The 16,043-nt window shown below is 39.5% G+C and overlaps 2 protein-coding genes across 2 annotated transcripts; one reads left to right on the top strand and one right to left on the bottom strand.

Annotated features, from left to right (window-relative positions):
- The first annotated feature begins 8,248 nt into the window (after positions 1–8,248).
- Positions 8,249–11,644, top strand: LOC131682687 (zinc finger protein 28-like). Its single transcript, XM_058964369.1, has 4 exons — positions 8,249–8,485; positions 8,616–10,164; positions 10,226–10,653; positions 10,709–11,644. The coding sequence occupies exons 1-4, from the start codon at positions 8,363–8,365 to the stop codon at positions 11,627–11,629; spliced, it is 3,021 nt and encodes a 1,006-aa protein (XP_058820352.1). The 5' UTR covers positions 8,249–8,362; the 3' UTR covers positions 11,630–11,644.
- Positions 11,633–12,683, bottom strand: LOC131682693 (uncharacterized). The gene is made up of 2 exons (XM_058964379.1): positions 12,459–12,683; positions 11,633–12,363 (listed from the first exon to the last, which is right to left on the bottom strand). Exons 1-2 carry the CDS (start codon positions 12,579–12,581, stop codon positions 11,737–11,739), a joined length of 750 nt encoding a protein of 249 aa, XP_058820362.1. The 5' UTR covers positions 12,582–12,683; the 3' UTR covers positions 11,633–11,736.
- Positions 12,684–16,043: the final 3,360 nt, after the last annotated feature.

The raw sequence follows: 16,043 nt of genomic DNA, 5'->3' as shown, positions 1-16,043 counted from the left end.
ATGGTACAGTAACCAAACACTAAAATAATGAAAAGTTTTAAATTTGGGTCCACTACATTTCTATTATCATTGGAGCTGTTTGGAGTAAACGGGGCTTCGAATGGCTGTAAAACACCGAGAATGAAATATTTGTGAGCAGTGCACGGCTGAAGGATTACAATTCAACTAGTTTGTGTCGTAATGTGCTACTAGCAGAGACCATTATTTTTATTTCAGATGGTTGGAAAGTAGCTTATACATCGGAAAATCCTATTTCAAAACATCCGACTGACTCAAAAACAGTCGAATCAACGTCGAATCGTTGGTCGAATGGTGCTATTTCAGCTCGTCAGATTACATTTTTTCGGGAGACTGCATATCAACATCCGGATAGAAGATGATTATTAGGATGCGGCCGCCTCCGTGAACTGACTGCATTATATGCTAAGATATATTGAAGTAGTTCGAAAATAAATTTTGAAACATCCCAACAAACATTTCGTGGTTTTATAAACGTTTTAACAGTTGCTTTATTCAGCTCTAGCTGAACATTGGAAGTATACGTATAATCATATATCGTTTATTCCACCCTTAAACATCCGGGATTTGGAGAATTTATTCAGCTTATCTGATTAAGACACATGAAAGAACAATTCTTCAGCACGTATACAGCCTGAAGAAAACCACAGTACAGCTTTATCAATAAACCTTTTCGTTACCGCTATTCAGCTGAGAGAATTATCATATTGTTAAAAAAGACATTTATTTCAAGTTACACACGCCATAAATCTGTTTGGAAGCCATATTCTTTTATTAGTGTCACGTTACAGTTAGAGAAAAATTGTATTACCTTGTTGGAAGTCATATCACGTACCTGGATCCGAACCAGCAACCTGTTGAATACTAAGTACTTACCTTACTGTCTGCACCAATCTTGCATACATCGAATGCATAAGATTTCACCGATGTACCGACAAGTCTAGGCTGCTGAATAGAGTCTGTACAAAGGCTACAGTAGCCTTCTATAGATTTGAGTGAACCTAGTTGGCTTGGGTTCGAATCCCAACCTACGACAATTTTTTATTTCATTTTTTTAATTAATAATTTTTAGAACATTCGGGAATTTTAAATTAGATAATTTATTTATTTCCAAAATGATGATTATAGTCGTTTTTGTTTCCAAGGTGAGGATTTATGGTTGTCACAAAACGTTTAGATAAGTAAAAATGGGTGTTATATGAAAGTGGTGGTAACTGAATGATGGATTGAAGTCATTTATAATTCTAAGGTGGCAATCTCCTCAATTTATTTACCACTCCCTGTCAAATGATGTTCTTTCCATTGTGATTTTTTTTGGTAAGCGGACGTCGCTGTTCGAATTCAATAGTTTATTTATTTATATCAACTAAGTTCGCCAGCGTGAATAATCATTTCTTTGTACCTTTGTTTGCAAGTCGATGGATAGAAAAAAATCATGGTGACAATGCTGGTGTCAAAAATTTATAGCGACGTTGGAACAAAAAGTTTCTCTTGTGTTCAATATGAGAATATTCATGTTTCAAGTAAACAGACCGTTTCGAATTAAAAGGTAAATTTACATAAACGAGGGCGCGTGTGATTTGGTAAGCTTGTGCATTGAAAAACTGTAAATCGTGTATTTCCCGTGGTGAAAACTCAGTAGATATAAAAAAACTAAATAAACTTTCTTTATTTCTTTATTCATTTATTGATCTATAGCTCCTTAACTGTAATATATGCAAAACATCTCAATTGGAATATACCGAAATAATAAAAAAATCCTTCACTTAATAGTAAAAAAAAATTGTGTGTGTGTTGGGACTCGAACCCAGGTCGGTTGCCATTCCTCATGATTTGCTAATCGCGCCAATTTTTGTAGTAGTTACAATTACCTTTGTTAAACACATAATTCAGCTAAAAGTCAAAGGTGGTATAACGGCAAATGTAAAGGTAGAAACAACCTTTTGAAGACATGTAGTGCAGCTTAATGATTAAAGGTAATACTATTGATAACAGCATCGTTTATTCAACTCGCAATTCAGTCTAATTAAGATGGTTGAATGAAAGCTTTAATATTGTCGCTATTGCATTTATTAGCAGTATAGTTCAGCCTAGTTGGAACTGGCGAATACTGGATTTTAAATAGGCTGAATAAACTGTTAATGTTTAAATAGTTCAGCGAAAGTTTTATTCAGCTTACATAACCTTTAATCTGCTTTAAATCAACACGTAGTCTTATAGTTCAGCTCCTAATGTTTGTTGGGATATCAAAAGAGATTCTAAACTCGATAACTGGCTTTTTATTTGAAATTGTTTTATCGCACTTTATGAAACATTTTTTGGCATGCTTTTTATTTTTTTTATTAACAGATTAAGGCCGAAGTGGCCTGTGCCGTATACAAAAGATTCCTCCATTATTCTCTTCTGTATTGTTCGTTATGCGGGTTTTTTTTAAGGGGCGGCTTATAGGGCCTACGCCAACCACCTGTCTCGCCGGTGGGCCGTCGTGCCAGGACTGCTTAAGGTCCCACCTGGACAGGTTTACATCTTCCGAAGAAGGGTAACCCCCCCCCCTTCCCTGCCAGCATACGACCAAAGTTCCCACCGGGGTTGGTTACCCGATCTTCACTAAGGTTACTCGTATCCCAGTCGACGCCACGAGGAGGCCAGGGCTAGGAGTTACTGGGCAGGAAGCTAAGGACCGCAAGTGGGGTCTATTTTATGCCTTCAGGTACAAGAGGCTTACGCACTGCCCAGTCATTGTCGACCATTTTTGGCATGCTGCTTTGGATATATCTTGTACGATAAAATTGTACATACGCGAGTTTAACCCAGTTAACGTTAGAATGTATCCCGGTCAACGTGGCAAGCAGAAAGTTAGCAAAAGTTGAGCAAAGCGAAATTGATGCTGGCAGAGTTTCTGCGAGCATTTTGCGCGATTTGTGCGAGAATTCGCTCAAATGCAACAACCGTTTCTGACAGAAGCGGTTGAACCAACCGAAGCTGCTCACTTTTATCCAGAATCCAGTCAGAAATGTACGGCCAAGATCTCTGCACGCTTCCTGCCACATCTTTGTCAGATGTTTTGCTCGATTCGTGCTAAATTCTACCAGGTAGGAATTGCCAGGATCTTTGCACAGTTTATGTCCGAGTTATGCCAGGGTTTAGCTCGGTTTCTGTCAAAATTTGCCAGAAAACGCGAGCGAAACCGAGTTCGCCATAGCTCAACTAACCCGAGAGGATACGCGCAGAAATCTGACAGGGCTGCCAAACCAAGACTTACAGAAATCTACACTGTACCAAAAACGAAGAGCAAATTCATATGATATTGTTTATGACCCAGCCCTTTAACATTTGACAGTTGTGTTTTGGATGGCTGCCATTTGATTTTGGTTGCAAACTACATTTCGTTCATGTATGCAAGTATCAAATAATAGTCATACAGAAGTTATATGCAAAAGTTTTGAATTTCAAAATAGCTACTGTACAGGATTGAAATGCGATAATTAATTTTTCAACATCCAAGATGTCGAATTTTAACAGATATTCTCTTATTTACTGTATATATCAAATAGGGGAATCAAATTACTTCCATTATTTCTTAGTATGCGAGTCATCACAAAATTGAATGAAAAATGCTCGAAGAACAAGATGATATTTTATTGGTTTTTGAGTGGACCGTCAGTTCAAATCAAGGAATGTGTTATCTATATTTAGTTCATATATAAAACAGTTCGCTTTTATTTTATTCACGGAATTTAAATCTATGTTTAATTTAGCCTGTCATGCGGCACATTGAAATATTATTACCACGATCTATGTACTTAGTCCTATCTATATCTAAACCTTTAATATCACACAAATTCAACCCTAAATTTTTAATATAACCTAGCTGCCTATAGTCACTTTTTATGATTTTTTTTATAGATGTCAATATTTTTGAATGCATGGTGAAATACAATATGTTGGTTATGTAGTGCATTATATAAAGAGTTAAGTGCCATTTACACGATTTGTCAGTCTTTCTTCGTACTGCACGTCAACGAAAGGTATAAATTAATTACCTATAGAACTTTTTTTAAAAGGGCTAATAAGCATGCTGTCAAATCTCACTCTGAGGGGAAATTCCACACAAACCATTACTTGCCGATCATTAGTAACAGCAGTAGACGAAAGAGAAAACTTTTCTCTTTCATAAATTGTGGACATCCGTTCTCGATGAGCTACGGTTTATTCGCAATTGTCTCTTCAAGTAAATTTTGACAGTATGCTTATAGGCCGTTTACAAAAACACGCGAGCTCATGATGACATCCTAAACGAGCTTGTTTACTAGGTGTTGGAAAGTAAAAGTTTCAAGTTTTTGAAGTGTGCTATAATCAAAAATCCCCATGTTGACGTAAAAAAGCTCTCTAAACTATCAAAAAATAAGGTTAAAGTTTCATGCAATACTCAATGGAAACGTTCACACACAATGACACAACGGCACGAAACGTTTTAACGTACGGAACGTGTGAATGTGCGCATAAGACATGCATTCAACTTATCCTGGCGAAACGGTGACGTGACTTTGATGTTGTGTTCCGTTGATGGAAACTGACGAATCGTGTAAATCGTATTTTAAGGAGAAACGTGTACAAGTGATAAAATTATTAATAAAAAGATACATGGTATACACATTTAAACACATTTGTAGAGAAAAGAGCTTATAACTACTAGAGGACGCATGTCACTGCTACCAGATTCTGAAACCGATTGAGTCGGAATCGGTTGTTGCATAATCCATACTGACTCCATTCAGAATTCCGAACCGTTTCCGGAATGGGTTTAACTGGGTAGAGGTCGCATGTCGCTGCTAACACTGAAAATTTATCATCTCGCTCTCACATATGCTAGGCACATTAGTACTTCCACCACCAGAACTTGTAGCGGAGTTGTTTAAGGCTGATCGAAATGTACAATTAAACTGCATTACCGGGTTGTGGTCATTTTAGTAGTTAGGCTCACAAACAAAGAATCCGGTGGTGAGCGTTAGCTAGAAAATATTCTCACTATAGATGATTTTGAATCACATATAGTTGGAAAGCTGGGAATTTTTTTCGCCTGAGGAAAATTGCTTGTGCCACACAATTGGACTAACAAGCGATAGGATTATCAATATTTCGTTAGCATTACATTTTTCTAAAAGTTTAACGATATTGAAGACGTATTGAAGATTTTGTCCTTTGCTGTTTTACCCATCAATTTCTTCCTAATTATCAAGGTCACATCGATGTCGGTTGATGGTATTTTACTGCAGCTTTGTACAGTTCTTTCAATTTAAATTCCAATAACAATAACTCTATGCTGCGATTAGAAAAAAAGGCAAGTGCATTTGATTTCTGACAGCAGGAAACATTTTCCGTCGAGGAAGCGTTTTCTTCAAATGAACCTCTCCGATTAATGTGATCTCCACCGGATTCAGTTATCATTTCACAGATGCTTTTATTTCGTCGTACTCGTAGTTTTCTTTTTCCGTTGTCGCCTTCTTTCGCCTTTAAAGTACGTTCTACCAAGGTCTCGCAAAGTTGTACCAGATAATCGGAACAATGACAGTGTACTTCTTGAAAGGCATCGGCCAAGCATCTCTTTGGCCACAATCGAACACTTGAGCGATGGCGATTTATGATAGTACATATTCGACGAGGTTGACGGTCATTGAAACGCCTATGATAGTATATATCTTCAATGCGAGTTTTCTGTGAAGTGTTATTAAAATTAGTTAATGAATAAAGCTATTTTTAATACTACACACCCAGCCTGTATGGATGCCGACTCGCAGAATCTGAGCGGTGGCGATTTTGCTCTTTCCGTAACAGCGTTACCCAGCGCATCAATGGCATGGTCTAGAAACTTGTTACCGATCAGAACATCGACAATGGCATGAGCAAATATCTCTTTTTTAAAGTCAACTTTGATACCGGAAGAGAATTGGGTTTTCTTCATTTCATGCACACGAAAGATACCGTCACAAACACTAAAAAAAATCCGGCTTCCAACAAATCAGCCTACGGTGCTTAGTTCAGGATTGTGATTCCGATTTTGAATCGCAACATGGAGCTTGTGGGTAGCAATCTGAGCGACTTCGACGACCTGCAAATACGGAAAATACAAACCTCAACCAATTTCACTTTCCATCATCTGATATGCCTCATAACTAACACAAAATGCATAGAAATGCTGAGTTTAATTAATTTTATTACAGAAACGATTTTCTCTGGAGTACTTCCAGTTTCTCCAGGTACTGGAACAAACCTAATATAAACAATATTTTGCTGAAGTTACCCGACGCACCAACGAACGAAAATAGTGTATACATTACACTTCCAGTGTTGCGGATTTAATTGTTTCGTTGCTTTGATTTTCAAAGTTCGTATTGTAATTGTAAATGCAATTGATACTGAAACAAATGAAAGCTTTTCATGTTAAAGATATTTTTCTTTTTCGAATCACATTAATGATTTTGTATATCCTTTCAAAAGAAAAGTTAAAAACTTTTGAAGGTACAATATTATTTTTTGTATGCAGTGCAGATCATGGCAATCCCTCATGGGTTCAAACTCCACACAGCCCTTCAGAAAGACTATAAATATAGTTCGTGTCATATTGCACAGTAAAGTACGATTCAGACGATACATCAGCTTCCGTCAACGTCAACGGAACGTCACCGTTCCGTCAGGATAAGTTTAATACTTTTCTCTTGTGCCCGTTCACATATGCCGTACGTCAAAACGTTCCGTACCGTTGATGTTGTGTGTGAATGCTTCCATTTAACTGCATGTAACTTATCCTGACGGAACGGTGACATTCCGTTGACGTTGACGGAAGCTGATGTATCGTCTGAATCGTACTTAATTAATACCAGAATACCGGACTATGGTGATGATGTTTTTATGGGTTCAACCGGTTCAACTCATTTCAAACACCATGAGCTTGGGGTATTATTGACTTTTCGTTTGCTCGGGACATCGTTCGCTTGTGTCACAACATCCTGAAATTTATTTAATTCTCTTTCGTGATCTAGTGTATCCAATAAGGAAATCAGACCAATATGCACACAGGATTGGCCATTATCCAAAGCCGTAAGCGGAAGACAGTCGAGCATGCCCGTGAAAAATTTCCAGATTTGGCATACCTTTTAACCCTCCGGAAGTCGCGCTTATGGCCCACTGAACGAGCAGCCGCTGGTGCACTAAGACGATATCGCTAGATTTTCAGAGCTGCGTGCACTAGCGCGACAGGCGGAAGGTTAACTAAATTTCTAACTAGCAGGACCGCGATCCTCTTACGATTCAGAGCCTTTATGATCGGTAATAGCGTCATTAGTTCGACCGAGCAATAATTCCGACTAATGTCCAATTAACAGATAGTTAGTGTTCGGTGCCCTTCCACCTATTCTAAAATAATTCATCTGATCGTAAAACTGGTCGTACTCAAACTGTTGCCGAAGTTTTATCTCTTGTACATTTGACTACTTAGACAGTATTTCCTTTACCTTGTTACATTTGAGCTTCGGTCAGCTGTTTGCTCTTTTGTAGTTCCAAGGAAGTTGCTGATGATATCGTACATGCCCAACTGGATCTTTGAATCAAGACGCTTGTATCCTTCCATAGCACCGGTTTAGATTTTTTTTTGGGAACGCTACAGTGGAACAAGCAACGATATTTGCAAAACTTTTTCGCAAACGCATGCGGTTTTTGCGACTGCACTGTTACCATAGAAAAGAAAACAAAATATAGTAAAGCTTCTCTCATGATCGCATGAAGCGCTTCAAACGATTGTCATTTGATTCAGTCCTAACACTGAAAACAGATGAAACACGAATGATGGAACAGTGTAAATTGTGATGATAATCATATATGCCATCGCTTACTTTATTCGAGTGCAAGTGATTCATTTGGTGTTGTGCTCATCATGTGAAAATCATAAACCAGCTCATTGCAATACATACATGAAGTCATTCGATTTTGAACTCATTCTTTTTTCGGATGATTGCCATTCGAAATCATCAACATCGAGTTTTCAGATAGTTCGTATTACAAATCATTCGCTATATTGCAACAATTTTTGTTCAGTGTAGCAGAGCGGTCTCTGCCAGAAAATTTGCTCACTGGGCTCTGCCAGAAAATTTGCTCACTGGGAAGACTTATACACAGAAATCTAGCAGAGCGGGCTCTGCCAGAAAATTTGGTGACTGGGAATGTTCGACGTTCGTCCGCCTTTTTCTTGACTGGGAAAGTCCATCTGACTTTTTTGTCAATGTTTGGAATATTTTTGTTTGTATCGTATGTATTTCTAACGCATCATTGACCAGTGGATTGCCTTATCATGGACATCCGATGCCGCTTGTGCCTACAATCCGAGACGGATGATATGACTTCGATTTCGTGCACGGTATTCCCACAAAATAAAAAATTATCGGAAATACTCAGTATTACTCTGGGTACGTTGGTAAGTAATTTTTACTGTGATCAGTTCCGTAAATTTTTAATTTTTTGATAATACCTATAGGTATTATAATTCAATTATTCCTTGTAATCATTATTCCTTGTAATCATTATAAATATTGGTTCCTTCTCAGTTTCATAACGATAACCAACTGTCGATGCATGTGTGTGAGCAATGCTTAAGCCAGGTTAACCGGATGTATTTGATGTGGGAACGTTACAAAAAGTCGCATCTACTACCAAAGTGTACGAAAGGGAAAGAACAAGACTATTTCAGTTGTCGACTATGCAGACGAGATGACACCGAAGAATTGATCGAACTGATTTGCCTCAGTGAGCGCTGGGGCGTGCGAATTGATCGGATGCTGTTGTTTTTAACTGGATTTCACCAAAAACAACGCGATGGTTTACCTCCGTACATCTGCAGAAGTTGCCTGGTAAATTTGGAGGACGGATATGGATTTAAGAATCAATGCATCGATGTCGCTCTGAGGGCCTGGCAAAGGATGGAGTTCCAATCGGATAATCCAAATGATTTGATCATCGATCCATACGCTGAAATTATTCCTCTCTGGTTGGTTCGGGAAGAGACGTTTGAAAAGATACGAGTCGAAAAATGCTTGTGCTCAGTTTGTAACCTAGATTTCAAGCTGGACGAGTGCAGTTCACGATGCATGGGGTGTATGTTGAAGTTTTCGAATCACCATGAATTTTCAAATGATCTTGTGCAACCACAGTCGAACGAAACTGTTTCCACTGTAGCTTCTGAGGTTGTAGATACTATCGTCGTGAAACCAAAGGAAATAGCCTTTGAGCCAGACCAGCGTAACTTAACGGATCTTACGAAGCTTTTCGAGTTTATCGAGGAGGAATCTGAAGGCCTTTATAAAAAGATACAACGGAAGGGTCCGATTTGTTGTGGATGCAACAGATTGTTTCTCACAGAAGCCAGTATTGAGAGACACCGTAAAAAGGAACATTCGGAGCCCAGCGGCAGTGGTGAAATGACCTGTGAGCTCTGCCTTAAAAGTTTCCTAAATGTTGCAGCTCTCAGTCTTCACAGAAATAAACTGAAAAAAGATATCTATGACTATTGTAATCAATGCAAAGTGATTCTTTATTCAGAGGCAGGACTTCTAAGGCACGAAAACGCGTATCACATGGAAGAATGTTCACAAACAAAGGTGGCAGGCAAATACATACGGACAATTTCTTTTTTCTATGAATGTTGTGTGCTATCCTGCCGTAATCATTACGTGACCGAGCAAGAGTTGCTTGATCATTGCAATCTGGACCATAAGCAAATCAAAATGCTCGACCAAAACAATATGTGCCAATATTGCGGGTTGAGCTTTGACAGTGAGCATTTTTTTCTGGAACACAAGGAACGAAAAGTGAAGCGTAAACAATATCAATGCATTATTGATAGTTGTAAATTTACAGCAAATGTACAATCCAGTATTGTAAAGCATTGTGAGAAGAAACGACATAAATTATCTGGTTCATCGAAACGTTCGAAAAAGTCTGTTCCTGAAGCTAAACATTTTGATGTTATTGGTAATGCAGACGACATAACCGACATACTTCACCGGAAAAGTGAAGTGTGTTGCGGATGTTCTCAGCTTTTTGAACTGACAAAAGATTTAAAAAAACATTGCACAGAAAAACATCCGCCCATTAATGGTAATTGTTTACGCCCAGTTTTTCTTTCAAGTAACGTAGACTAACTCAATTTTTTTTTCAGATGAAAGTTTTTATCGTTGCACGGAGTGCCAAAAGAGTTTCGATACGGCATTCGGTTTATCTTTACATGCACACGCAGCTGCTATTCGAACTCACTACTATTGTCGACCATGCCAAACTTTTATGTGGAACAAAAGTGATCGGAACTATCACAAGTCCCGCTTCCACACGAATGATCTACTAGACGAAGTTGACGGGTGCTACGCTGTCGTGCTTGAAGATTTCTTCACTTGCTGTGGCTGTGAAGAACAATTTCAACTGCAAGAGGAACTGACACAACACCGCTTATCGAAACATCGGCCTACTGTGCAGCGAAAAATAAAACCACCATACGTACGGTGTGATTGTTGCAAAAAGTGTTTGGCTGACTCAGATAGGCTAGCTCAACATCAAGAGATGTACGAAAGTCGAAAGATATATCTTTGCAAGGTAGGGCACACTACCGACGATGTTTACGCATTTTAAAATATTCCGTTATTTTTAGGTATTATCGTGTGTGTTCCGAACCAGAGAGTTATCGTCAATAGTGCGCCATGTGTCCGCTTCGCATCACCGTGCTGCTGATGGAAGGAAGTTCTACGTTGCCAGAGGACATCAGGATGAATACCGTTGTTGTGTCCCAAATTGCGATTTTGTTAGCGATTCCTATGATGGCGTAATCGAGCACGGCAGCGACAGTCATGCTGAAATACGGCAGCGCAACTCCAATTTTTATAGGAAAGATGAACTTCAGTGTCCCGTGTGCCTCAAAGGGCACCGCGACAGTGCAAGGTTGGCCAATCATCAGTACGCGAGAATGAAGCAAAAAACTAATCGCAGGTGTTGGTTTTGCCAGAAAATCTTCCGATGTGATGAATATAAGGTACATCTGGAGCATTGTAAGGTTGAATATAAGATGAAATGCCAGTATTGCCCTAAAGAACTAAGCAATGCAGCTGATTTGACACAACACATGCGTACGCACCGTCGATCCCAGAGAGACGCTCAGAAAACCGTTTGTATAATTTGCGGCAAATATTTGTCTAGAAACTCAATGGTATATCACATGAAGGGACACGAGAACAAACGAGCCTGGAAATGTACTTTGTGTCCGTTGAGATTCAATAGTCAAACACTGCTTCTATATCACGGTAGAGTACACAGCGGAGAAAAAATGTTCCAATGCCGTCATGGATGTGACAATCGGTACAAACGGTCTGGTGATCGTGCTCGTCACGAAAGGTTAGTTCATTTGGGAATCACACCGTTCCGTTGTTTGACGTGTTCCGACTCATTCGTACGCAAACGAGACCTTCAACTGCACGAAAGGAAGCACACCGGGCGGAAGCTTTATCCTTGTGATTTTTGCGGTGATAGCTTTGATAAGTTAAGTTTGTTCAAACTACACAAGGAAAAATGTTCATAACCATTTTACATTTTACTTGTATTGGTTTTATTATGTTAGTGAAACTCACATATCTCATACTTTTTTTTTTTTCTAAATGGGTATATCGAAAATCAACCGAAATCGACTTATTTTTGGGTCAACCCAAGCAAACTCAATCCGTGCAGTGGAGATCCGTGGTTCAAGGGATGTTGATCCATCATTTCAACCTCGCGAAATTTAGCCCGTTTCATAGCCTGCCGTATTCGATCCCGTTCTCGTTGTGCACGTATTTCTTCATCGGTTCGATTGGCACGGCGCTGAGCCTGTCGATGTCGGGCCCGTTCCCTTTCCTTCTCTCGCTGTTCCGCGCTCATCTTGGCACGACGCTTAGCTGTGGATATCCGTTGACGTTCGCGATGCAAACGTGCCTCTGAAATCCAGTCTTTATTGTTCCCTTTTCGGGATTCGTTTTCGATTCCCGGCAGTATATCAAATGAATTTGAGTACTCCACTGGAACGCTTAGCACTTCCGGCACCAATTCCAGCTTGATAGACGTAGTGTTATTGTGACGATTTAGTTCTTGTCCTTTTGTCTGTTGATCTGCAGACTTCGGTGGGTGTGTTGTTATATCTGTATGATGCTTTGGCTGGGGAAATAACTTCAAAAAGATTTCTTCCGATTCTCGACACAAAAGTATGAATGCATACGTCTCATCTAATCGTACCGTACAGGAATCGCACAAGAACTGTGGTAATCTTGTGTCTTTGACTAGCTAAAATGGAACCGTATTCAATAAAATTACAATTATAACATGCACATGACATTTTATACTGTGATGTCTTTCTAAAAGTAGAAATAAATAATTACCATTATTCTTGTACATTCAAAGATCATCTCCTGTATTGGTTTGTTGTGCCTTATAGAATTGTTAGAAATTGCAGTTGGTAGTGAAAAGATTTGTATTCGACATAATCGACAGAATACCGACATTTTTATAGAAAACTTGAGAAAAATGGCACGCAAATTGTATAAAATAATCCAGTTTTTGCAATAACAACAATCACAAAAAAATTTTCGACCTCGCAATCGCAACTGTCATTACCAGGGATGCCAGCAAATATTTCTTGAAATCGGTACCCTTTTTTAACCCGTTCCCGGTAAAGTTCAGCCGGAAATGAACCGGAATTCTGGCTGGTTCCAGTTCGCATTCCGGCTCCAGTGACACAACCGATTCTAGTTGACTTTTGATTGAGGCAATATCCCAGTCACCGTGGCAAGCAGAAAGTTAGCAAAAGCTGAGCAAAGCGAAATTGATGCTGGCAGAGTTTCTGCGAGCATTTTGCGCAATTTGTGCGAGAATTCTGGCAAATTCTGACAGTAACCGAGCAAAACCCTGGCATAACTTGGAAATAAACCGTGCAAAGACCCTGGCAATTCCTACCTGGTAGAATTTAACACGAATCGAGCAAAATATCTGACAAAGATGTAGGAGGAAGCATACAGAAATCTTGGCCGTACAATCCTGGCTGGATTCTGGCTAAAAGTGAGCATCATTGGTTAGTTTAACCGCTTCCCCAGTTACCAAATTTTCTGGCAGAGACCGCTCTGCTAGATTTTTGTTAGTCTTGGTTTGGCAGCCCTGTCAGATTTCTGCGCGTATCCTGTCGGGTTAGTTGAGCTAGGGCGAACTCGCCCGGTCAAACCATTCGGAATTTGATTCGGAATCCTGAATGGAGTCAGTATGGATTCCAAATCAAATGCAACAACCGATTCTGAGTCGGAATCGGTTGTTGCATTTGATTTGGAATCCATAATGACTCCATTCAGAAATCCGAACCGGTTCCTTGAATGAGTTTAACTGGGCGGTTTCGCTCGCGTTTTCTGCAGGGATGCCAGGAATATTTTTCAAATGTTTTCACATTTCATAAAAAATGTCATCATTTGTCTTCAACAGCCAGAATTCTGAATCGATTATTGATTTTGAGCCAGAATTCTGCCAGAAATCAGACACATCCGAACACATTTGTCTTCAAAATGATGAACACGTCTTCACAACATTTCAAATATCTTCAAAATGAAGACAAATCTTCAAATCTGACATCCTTGGTTTTCTGGCAAATTTTGACAGGGACCGTGCAAAGATCCTGGCAATTCCTACCTGGTAGAATTTAGCACGAATCGAGCAAAACATCTTACAAAGATGTGGCAGGAAGCGTACAGAGATCTTGGCCGTACATTCCTGGCTGGATTCTGTATAAAAGTGAGCAGCATCGGTTGGTTTAACAGCTTCAGTCAGAAACGGTTGTTGCATTTGAGCGAATTCTTTGCCAGAATTCTCGCGTAGATTGCGCATAATGCTCGCAGAAACTCTGCCAGCATCAATTTCGCTTTGCTCAACTTTTGCTAACTTTCAGCTTGCCACGGTGACTGGGTCTGTCAGAAAGTTAGCAAAATTTGAGCAAAGCGAAATAGATTCTGGTAGCGTTTCTGCCAGTATTTTGCGCGATTTGTGCGAGCATTCTGGCAAAGAATTTGCTCAAATGCAACAACCGTTTCTGACAGAAGCGGTTATACTAACCGATGCTGCTCATTTTTATCCAGAATCCAACCAGGAATGTACGGCCAGGATTTCTGTACGCTTCCTGCCACATCTTTGTCAGATGTTTTACTCGATTCGTGCTAAATTCTACCAAGTAGGAATTGCCAGGATCTTTGCACAGTTTATGTCCGAGTTATGCCAGGGTTTAGCTCGGTTCCTGTCAAAATTTGCCTGAAAACGCGAGCGCAACCGAGTTCGCCCTAGCTCAGGTTTGACAGGATACGCGTAGAAATCTGACAGGGCAGCCAAACCAAGACTGACAGAAATCTAGCAAAGCGGTCTCTGTCAGAAAATTTGGTGACTGGGATGCTGTTGCCAGCTAATAATCAATATATTCGCAAAGTCAAATTTACGTCCTCATATGGTAACTGTCACCATATATTTTTTCTTAATGTGAGATGTTCTATTTTTCGAGCACTTTTTTGGATCAGATTTAGAACAGCTCGACTATTCTTTTTTTTTTTAATTTTTCACTATTTGAAACATGAGTAGAACACTGTTTTAAATATTTTTCATTGGAATGTGTGACGACTGATAGCAGAAAAAACAATATGTGTCACGAAAATGATAAACAATAACAAAATCGAATAAATAATATTTAGAGCAGGTGACAAAATCATCGTATCGTTCTAGACCATGTTCTAGATGTATTTTGACAGATCCAAATTATCCGACGGCTTGTCATTTTGTAACAAATTTACATCACAGCATAGCGAACAGTCTTAGGCGGTGATGTAAAATAGAACAGCCCTTCTCAGTTAAGCTCAGCCGGAAATGAACTGGAATTCCGGCTGGTTCCAGTTCGCATTCCGGCTCCAGTGACACAACCGATTCTAATTAGAATCGGTTGTGTCACTGGAGCCGGAATACGAACTGGACCCAGCCAGAATTCCAGTTCAGTTCCGGCTGAACTTTACTGGGTTATAGAATACTTCAGCGTTGCGAACAGCCTAAATTTGCATCAACTTGAGAAAAAATCATCTCAATTCCATGTTTGCATCAATTGTTCAAAACAATCGTTTTACACCAAGCAACTGGCGTCCGTATCTCTACACACAGAGGCAACATCGTTTTTCTACCGCTCAATGGGGATCAGTTTGACAACGTCAAAATCGCTTGAAATGTCATCAACAAACAGCAGTAGCAGTAAACAATAGAAAACAATGCACAGTTTCTCTAATTTGATGCAAACTAACGTGCTCCTCGTTTGTATTCAGACAAATTTCGTCAATTTTGTTACAAAGTTTTTTATGTTGACTACGCCTATATGACGTCATGTCATCCTCTTGTTTTACACTGATCCCCTTCGACGTTTGGTTGGATTAGCACAGCATTAGAAAACGGTTTCGATGTTTACACTTCACTACGCCGGTGTACACGAGTGCACATCAAAAGAAAAGCCCATTTGTTTTTAATTTTTCACCAAGTTATGATGTAGTGTTTGTGTCGCGTGACGTGTACGTACATCCCAGTTAAACTCATTCCGGAACCGGTTCGGATTTCATAATGGAGTCCTTATGGATTCCAAATCAATTGTTGATTTGGAATCCATACTGAGTCCATTCAGGATTCCGAATCAAATTCCGACCGGGATGGTTTGTAGAAAATTCTGTGATCGGGCGAAACTAAACACGCCAGTGACAATCGAGCACTAAAGATTCGAGTACTCGAGTAATTCATTCCGCAGTCTGTCTGAAAAGAAATGTGGGATACTGTAAACATCATCAGATATCTCTGAAAAAAGATTGGGACGGAGTAAAGTGCAGTGCGGAAAAATCTCGCGTGTTCGGGATAGCGATCTAGACAGAGAAGAACGAAAAATAAAACACATCCAAGATGAAGAAAGGACCGTT

This window comes from Topomyia yanbarensis, chromosome 2 (assembly GCF_030247195.1).
Source record: "Topomyia yanbarensis strain Yona2022 chromosome 2, ASM3024719v1, whole genome shotgun sequence".
In the NCBI taxonomy this organism is placed as follows: domain Eukaryota; kingdom Metazoa; phylum Arthropoda; class Insecta; order Diptera; family Culicidae; genus Topomyia; species Topomyia yanbarensis.
The sequence above is the reverse complement of the archived record's forward strand: the minus strand, read 5'-3'. Positions and strand labels throughout refer to the sequence as shown.

Bases quoted from the DNA above. Each gene is read 5' to 3' on its own strand.
- LOC131682687 (XM_058964369.1), top strand. From the start codon at position 8,363: ATGGACATCCGATGCCGCTTGTGCCTACAATCCGAGACGGATGATATG. The intron at 8,486-8,615 runs GTAAGTAATTTT...GTTCCTTCTCAG, and splicing joins GTATTACTCTGGGTACGTTG to TTTCATAACGATAACCAACT. The intron at 10,654-10,708 runs GTAGGGCACACT...CGTTATTTTTAG, and splicing joins GAAAGATATATCTTTGCAAG to GTATTATCGTGTGTGTTCCG.
- LOC131682693 (XM_058964379.1), bottom strand. From the start codon at position 12,581: ATGTCGGTATTCTGTCGATTATGTCGAATACAAATCTTTTCACTACCA. The intron at 12,364-12,458 runs GTAATTATTTAT...GTTCCATTTTAG, and splicing joins TTGAATGTACAAGAATAATG to CTAGTCAAAGACACAAGATT.